Source organism: Anser brachyrhynchus (genome assembly GCF_964034855.1).
Source record: "Anser brachyrhynchus genome assembly, chromosome: 2".
Lineage (NCBI taxonomy): Eukaryota > Metazoa > Chordata > Aves > Anseriformes > Anatidae > Anser > Anser brachyrhynchus.
Window position 1 is genome coordinate 56,562,066 of NC_137695.1, and position 21,309 is coordinate 56,583,374.

General features: G+C 36.6%; 1 protein-coding gene across 5 annotated transcripts in view; it reads right to left on the reverse strand.

Annotated features, from left to right (window-relative positions):
- Positions 1-4,843: 4,843 nt before the first annotated feature.
- The window catches only part of RAMP3 (receptor activity modifying protein 3), a 51,481-nt gene continuing 35,015 nt past the window's right edge, over positions 4,844-21,309 (reverse strand). For all 5 annotated transcript variants that reach the window (XM_080581785.1, XM_080581784.1, XM_080581786.1 and 2 more), the window contains exon 3: positions 4,844-6,388. In XM_080581785.1, the coding sequence (XP_080437911.1) occupies positions 6,133-6,388 (256 nt within the window). In that variant the 3' untranslated portion in view covers positions 4,844-6,132. The remainder of the gene's footprint in view (positions 6,389-21,309) is intronic.

The following is a 21,309-nucleotide window of genomic DNA, read 5'->3' on the forward strand; positions in this document are numbered from 1 at the left end:
ATGCTCTTTCATGCATTCACCTAGCTGTGTTCTTGCTCTTTACCAGGGATTTTTTTACTATTTTTATTTTTGGGGGGGTAAAAAAAAAAAAAAAAGCCTTAATTGGAATAAACTGTCATATTGGATCCTTGCTCTATGTAAGGAAATATATATACATATTTATATATTTATACACATATGTATATTCCCCCTCAGGAAAACCCTACAGTTTCACTAATACACTTTTCTAGCATCAGAAATATTTGTAAACTATTACTGTCCTTTATTTCTAAACTGTCACCCTACAGCACAAATTGACAATACTGAGTATAACTATATTTTAATCTTATAATCTGCAGAATTCATTGCATGTAGCCAGTGCCATTTTCCTTCACCTTTTGCAATTAAATCAAAATTATTCATTATTTCAATTTATATACTCCATGCAGATGAAGATCCATCTGCACACCACAACAGAAGCCCTAAAATCATACTAACTGTTTTGACTTTCTTACACCTAGTTAGGGAAAAGAAATGTTTATAAAGTAGATTTATCAAAGCATTTTTTTAAGTATTATAGTTTTAGTTATTAGAAAGGTGTTTTCAGCTTCGTACTGCCAGTTCTGCTACTCTGCTAAAGAAGAACAGCTACTCCTAAAATAATCTATTTTTGCAAGCAAAATCAAATTGTTGAAAGATAGAAAAAAAATGGGAAGGAGGTCTGCAAATATACCGTCAACGTGATTGTCAAATACTGGTATTTAGCCAAAGGTTTCATAAAGTAGCTTTAATGCCCAGATTAGTTACTAAAACAGCTAAAAATTGCTGGCAGATTTTTTCACTTTACAATAATCTGGGGCACATTAGGCAGTCCAAAAAAGCTGGGATTCACTAACTGCTGTCAGGAAAAATCATTGCAACCACATCATAAATATTATACTCTAAGCAAATCTCTCTTCTTAGAGATTCAAGCTCATAGGAATCCACTTAGTCAAAATCCCAGCAAAGGTATGTAGGTCTGCATGATGTGAATCCTGTAAGTTTTTTATAAATTATGACCTTTCTTATTAATATTTATTCTTAGAAATGACTTTTTCCATCAAAATCCAGTAAACTTGATCCTTCTTAAGTGAGGCTTTAAAACCTGCAGGCTGACTCCAGATAATCCCAAACTGAACTAAACATTCGAACTTCAGTGTCCCATTAGGACTAATACGGTTCCCTTTAAAATTTTACCCAGCTGTTCCTTCAGTTCTTCTGGTTCAGAGACTGTAATCCTGCCACAACCACCTGCAATATCTTCATCTAGAGATGTCCCAGAAGACTAATCAACGAAGAACGGTGACATCTCTCTGCCTACTAAACTGAAAGCAAGGCACCTATATTTCCAAAGTTGGCTGGGTTAATAGCTTCATGCCTTAGAAAAATTACATATGCTTAATCTCGCAAATGTAGTGTACTTTCACACAAATTCTCCATTCCAGAGTACACCAAATAAATAAAACACATAAACAAATGAATAAGTAAATGAATAATTTTCTTGATTGTTCAAAGAACACTTTGGCATTTTTATTTTTCTTTACCTTTCTCTCGTCATTGAGGTTAAAATTTACTCAAATGGTGATGACACACTTAAAAATTAATACTTAACACAACATGCATAGTTTCATTCAAAAGTGAATATTTAGTTGAATTAAGCTGGCTCAAATCCAAGCCTGATTCCCATTTGGAATAGGAATGATTTCATGTGACATTGCCTATCTATTCAAAACCGGTTCACATACAAATTCCCATACAACAATCACTGGTTTGTTCAATTCTGATAAAGTATGTATTTGTTTTTAAAACAGTTAACCAAATATAAAATACCTAAAAGCTCTCTCCACCTCTATCTGACTAGATCTATACACAATGTTGTTACAGAATTTGACCGGACAGAGACATGCTTCATCACTTTTATCAGTTGATCTCCCAAGTTTATTTTGGTTCTGATGTGGCTTATCTCTATGTTCTTGCATGCAGCTGAAACATGTTGAAGTGGCATACGTGCCTCTCATGGGTTTATCATCTGGATAAACTGGTGGGAGCTCCTTGTTGAGGTGACAAGAGTGCACATAACCCTGACTGTTTCGTTCAGTGTGTTATTTATTGCATTAGGAAGTTTCTATGTACAAGACAATAAAACCCACCTCCCAAAGTCAAAAACAGTATCACATTAATGTGGCTCCATACAGTTTAGAGCAGAGTGTCTTGGCACAGTTGGTATTGGCAGAACATGGCCCATTATGCACTATTACTGTTTGTCCCCTTTCCAAACACTCTGCTGAGATTTTACCTAAAAACAAGGTAGTAGCCACTGTGCTCCATGGCCTCTAGTAATACTCAGCTTTTAATACCTCAGGTTTCCTATTCTGCAGAAAATCTGCCTTTCTTATTAAATTCACAGAGCTGTTTTGGGGTGTTGGTGCATTCTTGCAAAATTATGTTAGAGAAAGAGAAATGAAGATTTTTAACTCAAATTAAATAGCTCATGCCATGTCCTGAAGTACTTCTCAGTATTAATGTACCATTGCATGCTCTTATGTATTTATGTCTAAGCACCTACAGTTTCATTCTTCTTGAATTCAGAAGTAACATTGGTCATTAATTGCCCTTATCCTCTCAACACATCCATGAGGCAAAAAAAAATGTAACCTTTGTTTTCCCATTGGAACAGACACCACAAACTCTGCTCAAGACCTCTCATTCTCTGGGAATAAGGTACTGTCATATCTTTGAAGATTATGGCTTAAGAAAAATAATACCCACTATTGCAGAGTTACCTCTGAGATGTCCTGCTGCCCAGCAAAATTCATACTTCACATCCAGTTCCAAAAGATCCAAACAATGTATTTGAACCGGTACATATCTGCCACCAGGATCCACAGATTATATTTAGATAGGCAGAGACACCACCACCTACGCCAGGCAAAGAAAGGGATGATCCTAAGTCTCATTCCCAGAGGCAAAGGGTTTTCAGCCATGACTGACACACGCAAATCACTAAGCCAAGACAGCCTGAACACAGAGACTCTTCCCAAATCAAATGGCTCTGTATAGGCTAAGTAAAGATTATTTTCAAATCTCCGCTTAGCTTTACAAGGATCACAGATTCAAAACCAAGTCTTTCATCTCCAAGAATGGGGATTTCTGATACAGTCTGGTCAAGCTCCTTGCTGAAGCACCCATAGAAATACATACTTTCCCAGTTTTTCCTGAATGCAAAAAATTCCACATACAAGAACAGTGATACCAACTGTCTTTGCTAGCTGCTTAGTCAATTCTCTTCTGGCCTAAGTATTGCCTGCATCCAACCACTATTCTAATTAAGAAGAATTTTGGACCAGTTATTTTCTTTCTGTTTGAATCTCTGCCTATTTTTCCGTGAGACTGTTGTAACATAAAGTGAAATTCCAATTTCAAAATGAGCCAGATTCTTGGTCCTAGATGTGATTTTCTTGCCAATGCAAATAGACTTTGGGGGAAAGGTAGTCTCATGCTGCAGAAAATCACCACTAACTCTTGCTAACACATAGTACAGGTAATGTCAAAAGATCCAACAGTTAGTAATCTGGTTCCCTACTAATGCACACAGTGGTTAAAAACTGGACTCTGTGGTTGCTTTTTTCTTTACAGACAAAGGAAATGAAGTGTTTCTACAGATTTAACCATCGAGGCTGCACTAAATTAGTGATGTCTTTTCCCATGCAATGTTTCAACTTATCTGCCCTTCTATCAAATGTATTGAAAAAATAATGCAAAATCCTACTTAGTATCGGGAAGACATGCACGCGCGCACATACACACACTGATTACATTTTCATATCCAAAGCGCAGAGCAGATGTAGAAACCTTCCCCTACCCCATTACATGTACATGAAGGAAAATCCACTGTTCTTTAAATCTTACATTTCTTACACACTTTGAAACCTTCACTCTAGGTTTTATTTTTAAATTAAACAAAATCCATTTAAACATGGCATTTGTTTAAAGATCATAATGCACATCTAGCAGTAAGATGTCATCAATGTGACAGTTTCTTCTCCAATTATTTCCTAGACCAATCTGTTTTATAATGAATTAGACTGGTTCATACCTATCAGGTGACTAGCTGATCAGTTGAATGTGATTTCAGATGAGCCAGAATTGGACAAGAACTTGAAGGAAATAAGGCAGTCATATTGAAATGAACATGTTTCTGAAAAAAGTAAGAATTTTTGCCACGTGGTTTCCAAATAACTGTTTTGCTTTTAAACTTGTTTAGATTTAAAATGAAATGAGTTAAATGAAACTCCATGCAAGCAAAAATAAAATTATTTGGTTCTGGCCACACAAAATGGTTGATGAATCTTTTGGTTCAAATGAATGCTCTTTTGTTTTGGTTTTTCTTTTGTTCACCACTGGTTTTGGAGGACAAGAACTTTTTAATACGTAAAACAATAGTTAAGTTGAAAAGTAAAAGATAATCCTTAGTATATATTTCACTTTTCTTTTACAACGAGCAATTTTCTATTAGCTTACAGAGAATGAAAAAAAAAAAAAAAAAAGGAAAAATACACAGGAAACACCTTATGAAATGAATCATTCTACCACACAGGGTAATGGAAAAACAACCCAGTGTGTTCAACTCTTGTGAAAGGATGTGAAAACAAAACAATACAGCTACAGGTGTTCTTTATGTATTTATACATGAATGATTTTATAAAGGGAGCGCTTTTAATTTGATTCAGACCTGGAAAACACTCCACATACAGATAGACTTCAAACACCAAGCCAGAATCTTAAAGGAGAAAATCTAACTAGAGTAGATATAAAAGACCATTACTTTTCCATTCAAACTGTATTTTATTTATCTGTATAAGGTATAGCAAAACAAACAGTTACTTGTAACAGATTTTGGTCACTTATAACAGAAGAGCTTTTGCCTGGAAGCCATTCTGTGAAATGACAGAAAATAAAGGTTTATAATACAAACACAGAATTTGTTTTATTTTGGACATATTTATTTAAATTGTTACATAGGAATAACTTTATATAATAAGACTTTTTAGTGGATTTTTCTTCTCTTTCCTCCTATGTCTATTCCAAGCTATGCTCATACTTCTTTTGATGTCCATACTTCAATTTCCACACTCTTCATGGGATGAAAAATGCTTTATGTACAAAATCATCCTCTGAAAGGCACCTCAATCAACATCACACCTTTGTGTTTATTTGTAGGATGTCACTTGCACAAACTGAAGTGAGAACAGGGAGTTTACAGTGAACACAAGTCATATAGAATAATAGAATAATAATTATAAAAGTGAAAAATAGACTGGTATATCAAAGTTTCTTCCTTAGTGCATTTATAACCAAACAATATCCTCTCGCCGTTTTTCTGAAAGTAAGACCTGTATCCTTCCCAGAGTTTGTAAGCCATGCAATTCCAACTAACCATGCTCAAAGGCATTACCTAAGCTATTTTATAATGTGGCATGACTTTTCTCCTGTGTGAATAGTCACAGGACACATAAATTATTCCATTTGCCAAGACAATATTTCCAGTTCTTGATAATGATGTTTGTAACTATCTTCCAGAAAAGTTGCCACTTGTTTACATATCCACGTTCAGTTCCTTTGCTAATGATCTTCCATCCAAATCACAAGGTTCACAGATGAAAACCTCAACTGTCCTGAATGAAAACTCAAGAGATATCACCTCCCCCATAGTTAATGTTATACTGTGTGTACATACACTTACATACAGTTTTGCAAAACTTAGTTTACCAAACAGGTTTACCCATGGGAAAGTAACTTTTTTCTCTCTTGCAGCTCAGATCCATTTGCTCAGAGACTCCCGTTTCTGAGAATTGCCTGTAAATTCCAAGATGATGACACCCGATGGTAGTAGAGAGCTTTGCACCAGCAACACCAATGGCCAAGGTCAGCAGCACTATTTTTGGCGGAAGTAAGCAGCTGTTTGTTCACAGAAGCACTGCCTCTATCTCAGCATCTCACAGGTTCCATTTTTGCGGATCTGAAATCTTTATGTTGAGTTTCTCTTTTTGTCCTCCTTTCTTAGTTTTTGTTTTGGAAGAAGGAAACGGGAAAAAGAAAGCCCAAGGGAACAACTTACGCCAGGATATCACTTCTCTTACTGCACCATACTACCAGTGTTATCATGGCACATGTTAACATGACTGGGATCAAGATCAGAGTTATGAGAATTTCATCTGGCGGATCTTCCCAGAGAACCTCTTCTGAAGTACAGTTTGAAAAGAATTGTTTATGAATTCTAGTGATAAAGCCCTCTACAAGGGGGTTTGGCCAAAAGCAACTTGCGTAGAAGGCTTCGTGTTCTGTGCACTGGGTAAAGATATCATAATACCTAGGAAAAGAAGAAAATGAAGAGAAGTTTAAATAGAACACATATGTATATTATACTTACAGAAACCAAAAATGGGTGCGATCTGTAAGGTTGGGTCTATCATGTAGATATTCTGCTGAAGGAACTGTAATGGAACCTGTGGATATCAAACAACATAATGAGTCAGAGGGAGAACTGACTCACTTGTACTCATACAACCAAGAGATTTCATATGAAATACTGAGCTTCTGGATAGACAGTGGTCAAAATCCTGTCTTTTGGGTACAGTTACTACAGCCTGGACCTCATAAAGTCATTTAAGCACTGCAGAATTAGAACCCCTCAGTAGAGACATCTACAGTATCATTAAAAAACATGCACACAAATGTGGCATGAACAGGACTTTTTGAGCAAAATATGCATAATTTGTGCCTCTCCCATCATTGGACATGAGCTTGTGGCAACAATGATGATATGATGTTGGAATTGAGCCACAGCATACATTACTGTGTAATAATTTCAGTTCTGTTGCACCCAAGGCAGCAAGAAGACAATGGGAAAATAAACACAAAAAAAGTCAGCTTTTGACAGCCTTGATCTTTGACAACCTTCTCAACTCCAGCAAATGCCCAACAGGGAAAAAAGAAAAAAAAATCATTCCTATTTATGTATGTTCTCAATACTCATGAAAGATTGGGAAACCCTTGTAATGCCAAATTTTTTTTTTCAACACAGCATGTGCTGAAACTTATTTGTACAAGGATAACTCGTATTTATGAGAATTGGCTCCCCCTCATAATAAATAATAATAAAAACAAACAATAAGACCTAATGAGTAACTGGATGGGTTTTGTGGTGTAAGCCAAAAAAAAATCAGGAAGCAAATGGGGTATGGGGGAATAGATCAGAAATTAAGAAGATGAATAACAACTTGTCAGTACATGAATAGGGGAAGAAATAAGGAAGCTGAATTATTGTCTGTTGCATTTTTTATATATATCTTTCAGTCTTATGTGACTCAGTAACCTCACTTCAAAGGGAAAGAAAAAATAGAAAGGAAAGAACAAGAAACCACATGATACCTCAAGGGACAGCATTCTGTATTATTATTTGAAAGCCCTACCCTCCCTTTCAGCATGCTTAAATAAGGTAACTTGTGATGAATGACTCTTTCTTACATTAAGTATCACCGGGGACAGATGTTCACTCAATCCTTTGCTATGAAGTAGTGGATGGGAGAAATTCAGTGTCTGGGTCAAGACTGAAGACTTCTGTCTCTCAGGAGAAAGGAATCCGCCTGCCCCTGCTACAAGAGCAAAGGCTGGGAATACAGGCTGCACAGTAACATTCTCAGAGAAGGAAAAGAGGCCTCCCAAGAAGTTTCTTCTGCAGCCCCATTTTCATTCTTTGGGAGTTTGAGTTTATACTGGGATAATCTCACAAGTCCACAACTTGATGCTCTGTCACGCAGATGCATACAGACACAATGTATGTATATTTTTAAGCAAAGCAACTAGAAAGGAAGCTTTTGTGACAAGGTCAGCAGCCACAGCCAAAAAGAAAAACAGGAAATAAGCTAAAAATAAAACACAAATATTAGCTGTTTGTTATTTTATTAGTGCCATTCTTCCATGTGACCCCATTGCATCCATTCTCTTTGTTCTTGGACTAAATTAGAATCTAAAGATGTCTAGCTGAGTATGGAAGAGACAGTCCCAGAGGACCTGAAATAAAATACTTCTAAGGGCATGTCTACGAGGATTGACGGACTACAATGCCGACATGACAGAGCTAGCATCGAGTTGCCCAGACAGGTCAATGTTCTGTCTAGCACAGATACCTGGCAGGGCTCCAGAGAGCACTAGGCTCTGTTCCAGCCCTGTTCTGTGCCATGCTCTCGCAAGCAAGCCTGTTCCACCAAAGCTGCTCCTGCTCCTTGCTGCCGCAGCCACCTCAGTTTGCCTGTCTGCTTGTGCAGAGTAACAAAAACAACAAATCCAGGTAACCTGAAGACTTCACAGAAATGGACCCTAAACTGAAAGATTTCATGATGCTTTTTTTTTTCCCCCTGGATGGTCATAAAGTCATATAGGAAGTTCACTATTCTTCCACAAATTCTTTGTTTGGTTGTTGGTTTTTGGTTGTTTTTTTTTTTTGTTTGTTTGTTTTTTCTTAAATGTTAGATGGTGTAATCAAAAATATTTCCCACTGATTTTGCTCTTCAAGCCCAAACATAGCCAAAAAAATCTGGTTAAACGGTGCCAAAAGGCCAGATAAAAATAATTAGGGAGTTACATTATATTGAAAGACTGATTCCCTACGAGACAAAATAGAATATAAACATTATCTTAACAGTTTGAATTCCTCGCAACTTTCTCTTAATACTCTCTCTTAAAACAAAAAGGTTACCTGCATTGTAACTCTTTTTCCTTTCAATTGTAGAATGTAAGTAAGACAAAAATTCAGCTATTTGAGAACTATGTGTCTGACAGTAAAGCTCAATTCACTCAAATGTTGGAGCAATTTAGCAATTCAGAGTTTATACACTGCAACAGAAAGCTCACATTTTAACAAAAAATTCTCTGCATGGTACTGTGTAACAGCTGCTTTAGAAGGGAGCAACTGAATTGTAATTACAATAGCGTGGGCGTTTTGTAGTTGATCAATTGGTTTGCAAGTGGGTTTTTTGCTTGTCTGTTTGTTTGTTTGTTTTTAAGAAGAGGTAGTGTTTAATAAATATTTAATGCAAATTTTATTTTCCTATGCTTCACTGTCTTATGCTTTATGTAATGCCCTTTATTCAAATTGTAAAGGCTAGAGTAGGAAAAACTTTCCTTCTGTAAAATAAAATGCCTATCACAATGAAATCCTGGCCTGATGAGGCACTTCAACACAAATGCATAAAAATTACACACTTTGTGAAAGGAAAAGAAAAATGCAATTTTCTACTTATTCCCAGAACAAGTAATTGGAAAGCAGTACAGTAGTACAAGCTCCAATACTTCACATCTCAGATTATAAGGACGTGTGGGAACATTATTATTCTCTGTGCTGAGCCACGTTTTGATCTCTTTTAGGCTAGCTACAAAGACCTTCATTAGTTAATACTCAGAAAAGGTATATTCACTGGGAGACATATCACAAGCTTTGTGACTAGTGGGTTGAAAAATGAATATAGCCATGAGTTTCATCTCAGTTTACTAGGCCACTACTTCAGAACAAAAACTAAGCATAGTCTGAGCACTGTAATTCATATAAAGATATGCTTTCCACTGGTATGCTCAGGAGAATCACTGTAAATTTTATTAAGGAACCAACTACTTGGTCACAATGCATATTATTTAAAGTACTCACTTTCAAAGAACTAAAAAAAAAAAACACTTAAATGCTCTTTGAAACACTCTCTGAGCTGTAACACAACTGTCTAAAATATTTAAAATGTTCTAGAACAATACTATAATTTTCAGAGTGAAAATACTTTCTCCCCAGTACTTTATGTTTCCACTTAAACAGATAGTAAAAATCACGTGGTTAGTTTTTTGTAAATATATATATATATATTTATAACCAAGATATATATATACTTAGAACCAAGAACCTGGACAATGGTTATTTATTATCAGGGATGCTAACACACACATGTGCCTTAATGGGACAGTGCTTCATGGATCGCCCATTCACACTAATTAAATAGACATCTGGATGTATCGCATCTCACCCATCTCACGGTATGTAGTCACCTACCACTCAGGGAACTGCACTCAAAGTGGAGGGTTTGAATCTTATCTACATTTTCCCACATCCCTAGGGAGGAAAACAGTGATTTCTTTCTCCCTTTTCCTCAAGCTCCCTGCACAGAAAAACTACAGAGATGATTGATTTACAAACACAAAAAAATACAACCCCCTCCTCCATATTTCTATTAACAATGAGGCCAAGAAACCAAATAGATTGCTTCACTACGAGCTTCCACAAATAAGCACTTTCCAGTGAAAATTGTTCTTTCAAGAAATCCCAAACAGTTCTTATAATGCAGAGTACCATATATCATGTTATTTAAAAGAAGGCTTTTGAAGGCCTCTGACAGTAGACCACTGGCAGTTCCAGTAAGAGAATGCCCCCTATCCAGCACTCACGGACAGACCACCCCTGAGACTCTCTGCACACATGCAGACAGGGATGTTTTGCTATTGCTTAATGAGATGGATCAGGAATTAAGAAAAAACAAACAAACAAGAATCATCCCAGTTACACTATCCCGTTTTACATAAATCAGCTGCACTATTAGTGATATAATACAACGATGGAAAGGTCTTGCTTTCAAACAGCCAGGTACACACAATATGAGTTATTTTTTGTTATTTTGAGTCTACTGAGTATTCAGAAAATAGGGGGAAATTCTATGTAGCATAAATAAGTCTTGGCATAAATCAGGAAATAAATAATTCAGGGGCGCTTGTTTCTGCTACTCCACAATCCTGATTAAGAATTTAGAATCACTGTTCCAGGGTACTACTAATTATGTGGAACATTTCAGTAAATAAAGATGTTTTAAGCATCTTCTTATTTTTTTAAAGATTCAACCAAGAAATTTCCTTAGACATAATCACATGCTTCATTACAGTTCAGACTGAATGATCATCCTTGTCATAACCTCCATCCAGACTGGAATGAGAAATGCTGAAATAATAATTACAAATAATATGCAATGAGAAAGGCTCTTCTTACAGCATTTCCAGTTGAAGTGGAGGCAGAACATACGGAACAACAACACCACCCCTCCCCCCCAACATCTTGTATGATATCTAGTCAGATTTTATATAATTTAAGGGTGTAACTGTCTGGATGAATTTCAAATAATATTCCAAACCTTAAGATAATTATCTGCTGAGGTTTCACCATTACATTTAAAAGAAAGCCTTAGTATTATCAGCTATGAACCTACAAATATGGTGGAATGCTTCTGAGCTTTTTTCATTTAACATATCAAACAGATTTGTTACTGTATCTATCTCACCATTCCTTTACTAAGACATCTGCCAAGAGGAGTGTTCTCACAGAAACACTTGAACTTCCTAATCAGATTTGCTGTTGTGCATTTCTATTACAGAATTCAGCCAAAAGAAAATAGCACACCACAAAATGTAAGGAAGGAAATGAATGTGGAAAAAAAAATCTTGCTGGTTTAACGACATCATAAAGTATAGTTTACACTCGTGCCACTGAATAATGGACAGATTTACTCACTTGGCTTGAAAATAATAAATACATAATGTCCTTTCAAATAATTACAGATCTCCGTTCTTGGCTTCAAATCAACAGCTGGCCAGAAAATGAAAAATGGCTGAATAAATCTAACAGAAAACCCCCAAATACATAACTATTATTAAATATTATTGTTTGTTAATTTCCTAAAAATATAGCAAGAAAAGATAAATGTAAAGAGTAACTGTAGATTCAAACAGTAGTTTATATACATAATATTAATCTCCAAAAGGCAATAGAAGCTACAGTATTAAGCAATTCTAGAACAGGGAGGAAAATATAGCCTGACACCAGGTACTACACTATAAAAATCAGAAATTTAGTAGCATTGGAATTTTACCAAGGCAGAAGCTACTACTAGGAAGTGGACTTTGCCTTCCACCACTCCTGAGCTATATTTTAACAATAACTTAGTTGTAAACACAATCCATGTTGGGGGAACACCAGTTTAGAGAGGGAGCATTCCCTGAAACCAACGTTATGCAACGGCAACAGGAGCCAGTCCCATCACTCCTGTGTATTAGACAAATTCAAAACACGAGGTGGATGGAAATCCTAATCCTGCAAAAACTTAACCATATGTATCCAACATCTTAAATGCACCTCACGACCCAAGTAGCCATCGCCATCAGTGACAATGTGTGAAAAAAGATGTACTTAATATACTGAAGATTCCACACTGGTTCTCAGATCCTGTCAGTCACCTCATAAATTCTTACCTCTGTGGCAGAGAGAGAAACAGAGATAAAGGGAAGGCACTGGGCAGGGCAAGGGAAAATGTAGGATTCAAGAGCAGCGCGTGGAACTGGCATCATGGGATTCAAACACCAAAATGCTTTGCCAACCGGCAAATTTATTTGTGTACTGTATCTTCCAGATAAAGAGTTTCGTTTAATCCTTAGAAATTATTAAAACATTGCAGTGTCACTCTGCTCTATGCAGTGATCTGGCTCAAGAACTATGGCTTTAATACAGTTTGTCAAAACCTTTATTTACTATCCTATTCCATAAGCAATGAGTTATGTCAGAGCACATTACTTAATCATGAACTCTTCAGGGACAAGGGTTAAAATGAAGTAGGCAAACCTACTCCAAATAAATCCTTCTAGAGCTAGCTTTCAGAGGAAATATGTATGTAGCAATGAACAAATACACACTATTTTAGTGTGCTCAGTATTTACAGGAGGAACTTAAAAAATGTATACTTTTCATGTCCATTACAACAAAATTTTGCTGGCAATGAGATTTTATGCATGTATACATTTATACGCGTATACATACAACTGAACTTCAGAGGCCACGGAAAGCTAAACAATCTTCTAATACATTCTGCTGGAAAAAATGCTTCTTGATTTTTGCAAACCTTAATGGCAGTTATCACTGTGGTGAACATGGGTACTATTGGAATTTGCCAAGTTGAGGCAATTCCCCTCACCAGTTCAACGCAACAGATATTAAGCTGCTATATTAATATTAACATGCACACTGGACACTACATTTCTGGCTTAGAATTGTATGTTACTGTAAGAATAGGATCATTTGTGAGTCACTAATTTTAAACCACTGCTCAGTTTATGAAGTTGAATTACAGCTTTGGTGATAGAGCAGCTGATAAAAACCTAGTTACAACTAGCAGCTCATTTCTGTGTAAACTCCCAAGACATACCAAAGTGTTTGCTAAAAAGCTCCTCAGTAAACAGATGTCCTCAGATTTGCAGCAGCAGCCGTGCTAACGCAATTCAGAATGAACTTAGCATGTAACATTGCCAACAGGACTGAAGACTGGGTCCAGTACTATTTTAGGAAGTCTGATGCCTGTTCTGTGCCCTGATGCAACACCAGCAGATACTGTAGTAACACTGACATTTGATGGAAAACAGAGGGAACAGCAAGAGGGAAAGGAAGGATCATTTGTCATTCATTTTATGTTGTGAGCAGAGTTAAAGCATGTAGTCTGTATCTGGAGGGACATGAGCCATTATGGGAACTACAGTAAGTTGTTTAAAGACAGATTTTTAACACTGTTGAAATCCCCATAGTCACTAAAAACCCCTGAAATTATGTGTGTTATTCTGCAGTAAACAGATGACTTGATACACATGAATTCCCTGTGAAGTATATGCAAGTCCTGTTTTTTCCCTCTTCTCTTGGTACTACTAAAGTGTCTGTAGCTGAACTGCAGCTACAATCATTACAAAATTATTTGGGAATTCAGGTCATATTACCAAAAAGCAAGGGTGGTTTAACTTTGCAGAGATAACAGGTTTTCTATGCTCTGTTGTACTCCTCCCACTCCAGCACCATGATCTGCACTTTTCAGGAATCAGTTTCTGAGCCACTGCACCATGCAGCACCACGCCGGACCACCATGAGGAACTGTGGTGGCTTGCCCTGCAGACACTCAAGAAAGGGAGGTGCTGCCAACACAGTCTGCATGGGCTCTTCAGTCATACATCTCTGTTCCTTCTTTGTCCCTCTGTAAAATGACGCTAAAGTAGCATTGTCTAACCTCACAAAAATAGTGTGCACTAAGAGACAATGCAGTCTCTAATGACTACCTTAATAGGGACCATATGAGTCATATGCAAATAGTTGCACTCAGTTTAGAAGTCCAAAAACTTTCCAAGTACATAACAACAATCCCTGTGTTAGATTGCCATGCAAGTGTTAAAATTAAGCTACAGTAGCTGTATGTTTCTCATTCTCAATTCTGTTCGCTGTGCTGCTTCAACTGTAGGTAATAGGTTAAGCAAAGAAAAGAAAGCCATCCCTTTACATTTTCTGCTATAAAACAGCCAAAAAAATGTGGCATATTTTCAGCATCACTTCACAATTTCTTCATTCAAAAAGCCACACAAGTAAGCATCCCTGCAGTGACAGTGAGAGACCAGATAGTACTGAAAAAATGAGTAAGCAAAGAAAACCATTTTGGATGACTGTATAGTTTTTGTTTCAAAGTCAGAGAACAGTTAAGAAATGCCACCTAAAATAAATCAACTGGTTTCTAAATATGGGATTGTAATATAAAAAAAAAAAAAAAGTAAGACTGCTATCTGAGACACCGACTTTTGCACTGAAACGTCCAAACATTTAAATGGTTTCTATTTTTTTACTAATGGTTATATGAAAAAAAAAAATAGTATGGCTAATAATGCCTATGTTTCATCCAATACCTTTCACTCATTTATTTACACAGGAAGCAAATGTTCTCTTTGTCTTATAGATGACAAAACTCAACTATAATACAGATCCACAATTTGCCTGCAGCAAAGTAGTTCATGGCAGAAATGGAGATAGAGCATGGGTCTCCCAGGCCCTAGATACAACCCGAGCTGCTTACTAGGACTGTAAAAATCTGGAGAGCCTGAAGTACCCAATCCAACTCAGAAAGCAAGGCAAGAACAGAGACTATACCTACATTTGAGGCTGCTCCCGTTACTGGTTATTTCCTCACAGGGAATCACACTCTGACACAGACAGGGGAGAAGCAATGACTTCCCACGGGGTGCAAGAACACAAGCCATGTCAGACTGTGCATTTGAGGGGCTAAATACCAAATACCCTATCCTTGCTGGTAAATCTGCATCCATACTCCATAAGAAAAAAAAAAAAAAAAAAAGAGAGAAAGAAAAAAAAAATCTTCCGCTCAATTTTGAAGTCCATTTTAAGCTTTCAGTATGACAGGACAGGTTTTCTATATAGTTTCTATATAGTTATATAGTTTTCTATATAGTTTCTAGTATAGTTGATACTAATTTGAGAGACTCACCACTGCAGACAAGATGCATGAAGACAGCATTATTTATCGCCACTTTTAAAAGGTAAGTAAGGAAACTACGAAGGCCCAAGGGGTCAAGGTTTCTGGTTCCTGCCTAATGAAAAACAAACTTTGATTATTCTCCTGTAACTGCAACTGGGGTACTAAATGACTCTCTCCTTGTGAAATTCCCACTAATTAAGCTCCTCCTACAATGCTTCCCTCAGTGAAAGCAATCTCTTTTATGTAGCTGCCCACTTTTGTGAAACTTGTAGGAACTTCATGTCTTAAGATTACCTTTTCTCTTCCAAATGTTGTTAAAGTCAGCTAAGGGGCTCAACAGCTACTAAGAGAAACTGGCACACTGACACACACAGAACATGACTACATGTGACTTAATTCCTCAAGAAACCAGGCAGTTGCCAGAAAGTGGCCTGTTTTTCAGCGGAAGTGGAGCTCTTTTTCTAGAGCTTTTCTGCTCAGTCTTCAGTCTTTGCAATTACTCGGATAACAGAGCACCAGGTCTGCTACAATCTGACAGAGGGGAAAGGAAGGATGTCCTGAACTTCTTTCTGTTCTTTCCTCCGTGTCTGACTGATATGCATAGGAAAGGAAAATGCTGTCCATGGTGAACTCATGGACAGAAAGCAAAATACAAAGTTACACCTGATCATTTTTCTCAGGACATACATAAAAGTGCAACAGTATGAAAGAGATCCATCAGTGACTGAGACCTGAATCTGCTTGCTTGCAAATAAGGACTATATGAACCACCATCTTTAATTCACAGTATTTACCTGGTATGCAAGATACCCTGTACCTCAGTCCTGAGCAAATGCAAGAGGCTCTGTTCCCAGAGAGTTCATGGATGTAAGTTCCCTTTACATCCATGTTGCTGAAGATTGCATAACAGTTCCCAGGCTAAAGAATATTTACTTTTAAATTAATTCTGCAAAGTTATATACCTCCTATCTCACTGTGTTTCCAGACAAAGCAGACCTCAGCACACAGGCCAGATGAGCCCCCAGACAAGCTTCAACAGAGCCCTGATAAAGGGCTATCAACAAAGAAAGCTTCTGGCGCATTGCACAGCAAGTGAACCACAACAACAGAAATCAGACACAAAATGGAGGTGGGACTCATTACATCTTGCTTTGATATTGCTTCATTCCCCTGCAAATGTACTGAGTTTGTATTTTTCACCCAATGATCAAAACCCTGCCTAGATTCAGCAAGTCACTTGCCAATTTTAAGTTTTGCACAATTCCAGCAAAGCTCACTACAGGAAATTTATGTTACATGGACTTGCATATCCTAACAACTTGAAATCATACTTTTGAGATATGCTGCAAACAAATCAGTAAATGTGATAAAACAGTAAAACAGATTTAAGGATTCATAATACTTTTGCAACTACTTTAAACTTGAGTTTCACACCTGTTGTTTCTCCCTTCCATAATTTCTCATTAAAACAATGATCTCATAAAAGATCTTTGATGTTTGGAAAAAACATACATTTCATAACAGAACAGAATATCAGGAAATACACAATTCCATTTATCTATAGACCAGTTAAGCTCAGCTACACCAAAAGAAATCTCAGGTGTTTCTTATGTACATGGAATTGGGAATGTTCTTAAAAGACCCAATAGCATTTATGTGCCCTAAAGAAGCTGATCTTTCAGAGTAAGCTCCGGACACTGACTCCACTTTTAAATACAAATTTTTGCTCCTGGCAATACTTTTGCAGAATGTTTGCCATCACTCATGGAGTCTTGTCACCACAAACTCATCTGTGACCACTTGCCACCTCTTCAGGTACCAAAAAAGGGAACATGATTCTTGACATACGAAAAGCAGTTTTTGTACATCTAAACATATATTGCTCATGGCTAGAAAGGTTCTTCAGTATTTTCAAAACATCTGTCAGACTTATCACAAGACCTGTTTTGCAAGCCTGTTTGTCCTAAGATTACATGAACTACTGTCGTGGTGGATATTACTAACTGATGCCGCTTTCTACTCTCTCCAAGTACTATTGGCTTTTTTTTTTTTTTTCTCCATAATGCAGAAATTTTGCTTTTGGAAAGACATAATGTGCTGCTAGTTTTACAGCAAGCAAAATGATGAATGGGTTTAAAAGACAGAAACCTGCATGAACAGCAGCAGAGTTTGTAGTTTTGCCTGGGGCCCTGGCTAGAATCTCTGTTGAATAACTACATCTCTAGTTGAATAACTAATCAGTTGAAAAACTAAGCCTCAACAGTAAAACAAATGCATACAAAACCACAAAGAGATTTTCTCTAAGATTATTATCAATAATATAAAAAAAAAAAAAAGCACGGGGAAAAAAAAAAAAAGAGCTCTCCTGTTAATTAAACTAAGCAACAATGAATTAGCCCTAATCCTTCGAGAATTAATCCCAAACCAATCATATTAATCTTGCTACCGACAATCTAACTTTTTCAAATGGAGATGAAAATCTAGATGAGCATGGCCATTTTTAATTAACTGCTTTACTGGCAAAGTAATGTGGGAGTGGTCACTGCAAAACCATAGCCATGTTCTGCTAAACTTAGGTCTAATGAAATGTAGCATTCCCCTAGTAACAGAGCTCCTCCTCCAGCCAAATCACTGAACACACTAAAAAATCCTAACCCTCAAATTCAATAGCAGAAAGAAATAAACAAAATTACAGCTAAATCACAGACCTAGAGTGGAATTCCTCAGCCATAATGTTTTACTGCAATTTAAATCATCATTTCCAGACCCAGACCCAGATAAAGGAGGTGGTATTCTAGTGGGAATGGCAGTAAAAAAACCTCCATGTATATGGCCTACATAATGTCAAAAAACTTCTGCCTTTAATATCATTAATAAAGTGACAAGGGACTAAACAGTATAAATCTGGCTAAGCAGCAAGATAATAGTTTCTCAATAATTATTTGCTGGAAAGAACTTTGATAACTGTACCACAGCAACTTTCCCAGTATTTATAATTATACAACATGAGTCCATAACCGTTATTCCTACACCAAGTGACTCATAAATAAAAAGATGCTTTTTCAGTATGTAGATCTGTTTACACTTGAGCCACTAAACAGTGCAACACAATTACAACACTGTAACTTTCTATTAGCCAGCCTGAATATTAGACATGGTTTAGCTTTACCTACATGCACCTCAGAACAAGTTAATGTACCTCATTTTTGCAGACAGCTTTGCTCAACTGTATTCTTCTATGGAGTTGACTAGTATCATTACCAATATATGTGGTTTAAAGGAAGTCAGTTGAGCTGACATTACATCCCATCTGGTGATGGAGCTTCTATGTGGACACATCCACTGCGAGACTCCTTTTTCTTTTTCTTGTCCTTTTCTAGGAAAGCACAGTTTCCTAGTTTACTCCAAAAGCAATAACTCATATGGATGAGATGAAAACCTGTTTGATCTCATTTAATAATGAAGAGATCATTTGAAGAACAGTAGCCAATAGGGAACATCCATTCTTATTAGTAAATGTATTTTTATGCTTCTGCAAAGTGAGTCGTGTTTTTGGCACTACTTGGTAATTAAAAATAGCAAGACTCACATTATCTAGACAAGTGGTAAGTGCCCTTGTTGATCAAGTCCCATCCCATTTATATTCAAAACAGTATCACCGAGTCTAAGGAATAAGGAATGTCATGGCAACATTTGTAAAAGATTACTGAGCTTCATTGTTCCAAGACTGCTACTGCTCCCCCAGTTTCTTTCAAGAAAAACAAAGCTGAATGTAAATGAAAGCTAACAACAGAAGGAATGTTGCTTGACATATTCCTTGATATCTTCAAGTAAGCAGGGTCAGAGACAACAAAACTAAAAGACACTGAACAATGTTCAGGAAAGCTATATTTGAGTTCATATTGTTACAAAATATATGTCTTCCTTCCTGGAGTATTTTGACTGAGCAAAGCCCTTCCTGTATGTAGAAAACCTTGGTTGCATAAAGTTTACAAATCAGATGGTGACATTGCATCTTTAAACACCCCTACCACAATCACAGACAAACTAACACTCATCACTTATTTCCTGATCATCATTATCTTTACCTCCTAGCTCCCACATTCAGCTGCCAAAATTAAAAAAAAAAAAAAAAAAAAAAAAAACAAGTAGCTGTGAACTTTCCATGCACAAACTGGTATTCACTTGATAACAGTCAGTAGAGAACAAAACTCCAGCTTCACACAATATTGGAAAGGAGAAATTATACAAAAGCACTACGTAGCTGAATGGCTCAGAGAATTTAATTGTATTAAACATCCTAAGTGAAGACAGTTATCTTGATACAAGAATATTATACTGAACAATTCAATACTGTTCAGCACTGATTCTTCTTTAAGAAAAGAAGAAAAAAACTTTCCCCCAAAATCTGTGTAATTCATATTAGAGTATTAATTTGAAACTTAACCTCTCTGACTCTGAACACATTTAAATCCTGCATTTTGTAAAAGCACTGAGTACTTCCAAACCTCGGTGACATAGCATGTTTTTGAGGAAAAGAAACATTACTTAAGGACAGTTCTTTCTAAAAATCAGTGTTCTGTTTTTTGCTGTTTCTACAATGGGAAATTTTTACCCATGGAAAATATCTTCAGTGCATACAAACAATACATTTACAGTTTAGCAGTAAGGACGTTACTTTGAATTCTTACTTAATTCAAGGTATCAAATGCTACAATTTTGATAGACACATCTCTAATGAACGGGAATTACAACAATGAGTACATAGAACAAGTTATAGCGAACTGAACTGCTGCAGGCACCTCTTCTGTCACTAACAGTCTCCAACCTCTGAATTCAGAGAGACAAAACTGTGTTACCTGCTGCTGGACAAACCCAGCAGAAAAGTTCTTCTGCCAAGGAACAATACATCAAGAAAGATGAACAGCCTGCTACTAGAAAACAGCTTTTTTGCTCAGAATATCTGCTAACACATGCACACCTGCAACGCTGACATGCTAACAAGATAAAAGTAAACATCAGAATCTTTACGGACCCACATAGAGTTTACTTCCAAAGATATACATTTTTATATGACTCTTTGTCTTCTCGTTTTTAGTTTGCTTTTCAATACCCGTGAAATGCTTAGTGGCTACTTCAGTATGACTAGTCCCTTACGCTGATCTCTAACTTCTGCATTTTGGACAGAGATACCAAAAAACTCTGTCAAGAATTGATGTCTGTGTTTTCAGTGCTCATCAAATATCTTGTCCACTATTTCTTAGTGTCTCACCCTCTTATTGTATGGTGCAAACTTGGCAACACTTTTTATGTAAAAACATAATATCTTCAATATAATTTTTCCCCTCAAAGTAGCATCTGAATTCAGAGCATTTTCTTTAGATTTTTTTTTAACTTTCCAAAAACGTATATCCACAAGACACACCCATATGTAAAGTACAAGAACTAGAAAAGGGAGGAAAGGAAAGAAAGAAGTGAGGTATAGTTCTGAAATTAACAGGGTTAATGTGTGACAATTCCAACTAGCACAATTGAAATATCCTTTATGTAAGAATACAATTGGCCAGATAACATGCTAGGGAACACCCTGGTCTTAAAAACTTGTACTGCTTCCCAGACCACAAACATACATGACAGACAACATCAGTTCACTACAAGTAGCATGAAGCATTGCATATCTGCCCCTTGGAGTCAGACAATTCAAGCTTGTGCTTCTGTAAATTAAATGAAGACTTTAAAACCAAGTTTCAAAGATCAAGTTTCAAAACCATTGTCACCTTGGTTAATTATTGAACTCCTTTCACCTTCTTGGGTTTCTCATGAAAGGAGATGACATGTTTCCGGCACAGGCATTCAAATACATCTTAGAATCATAGAATCACAGAATGGTTTGGGTTGGAAAGGATTTTAAAGATCA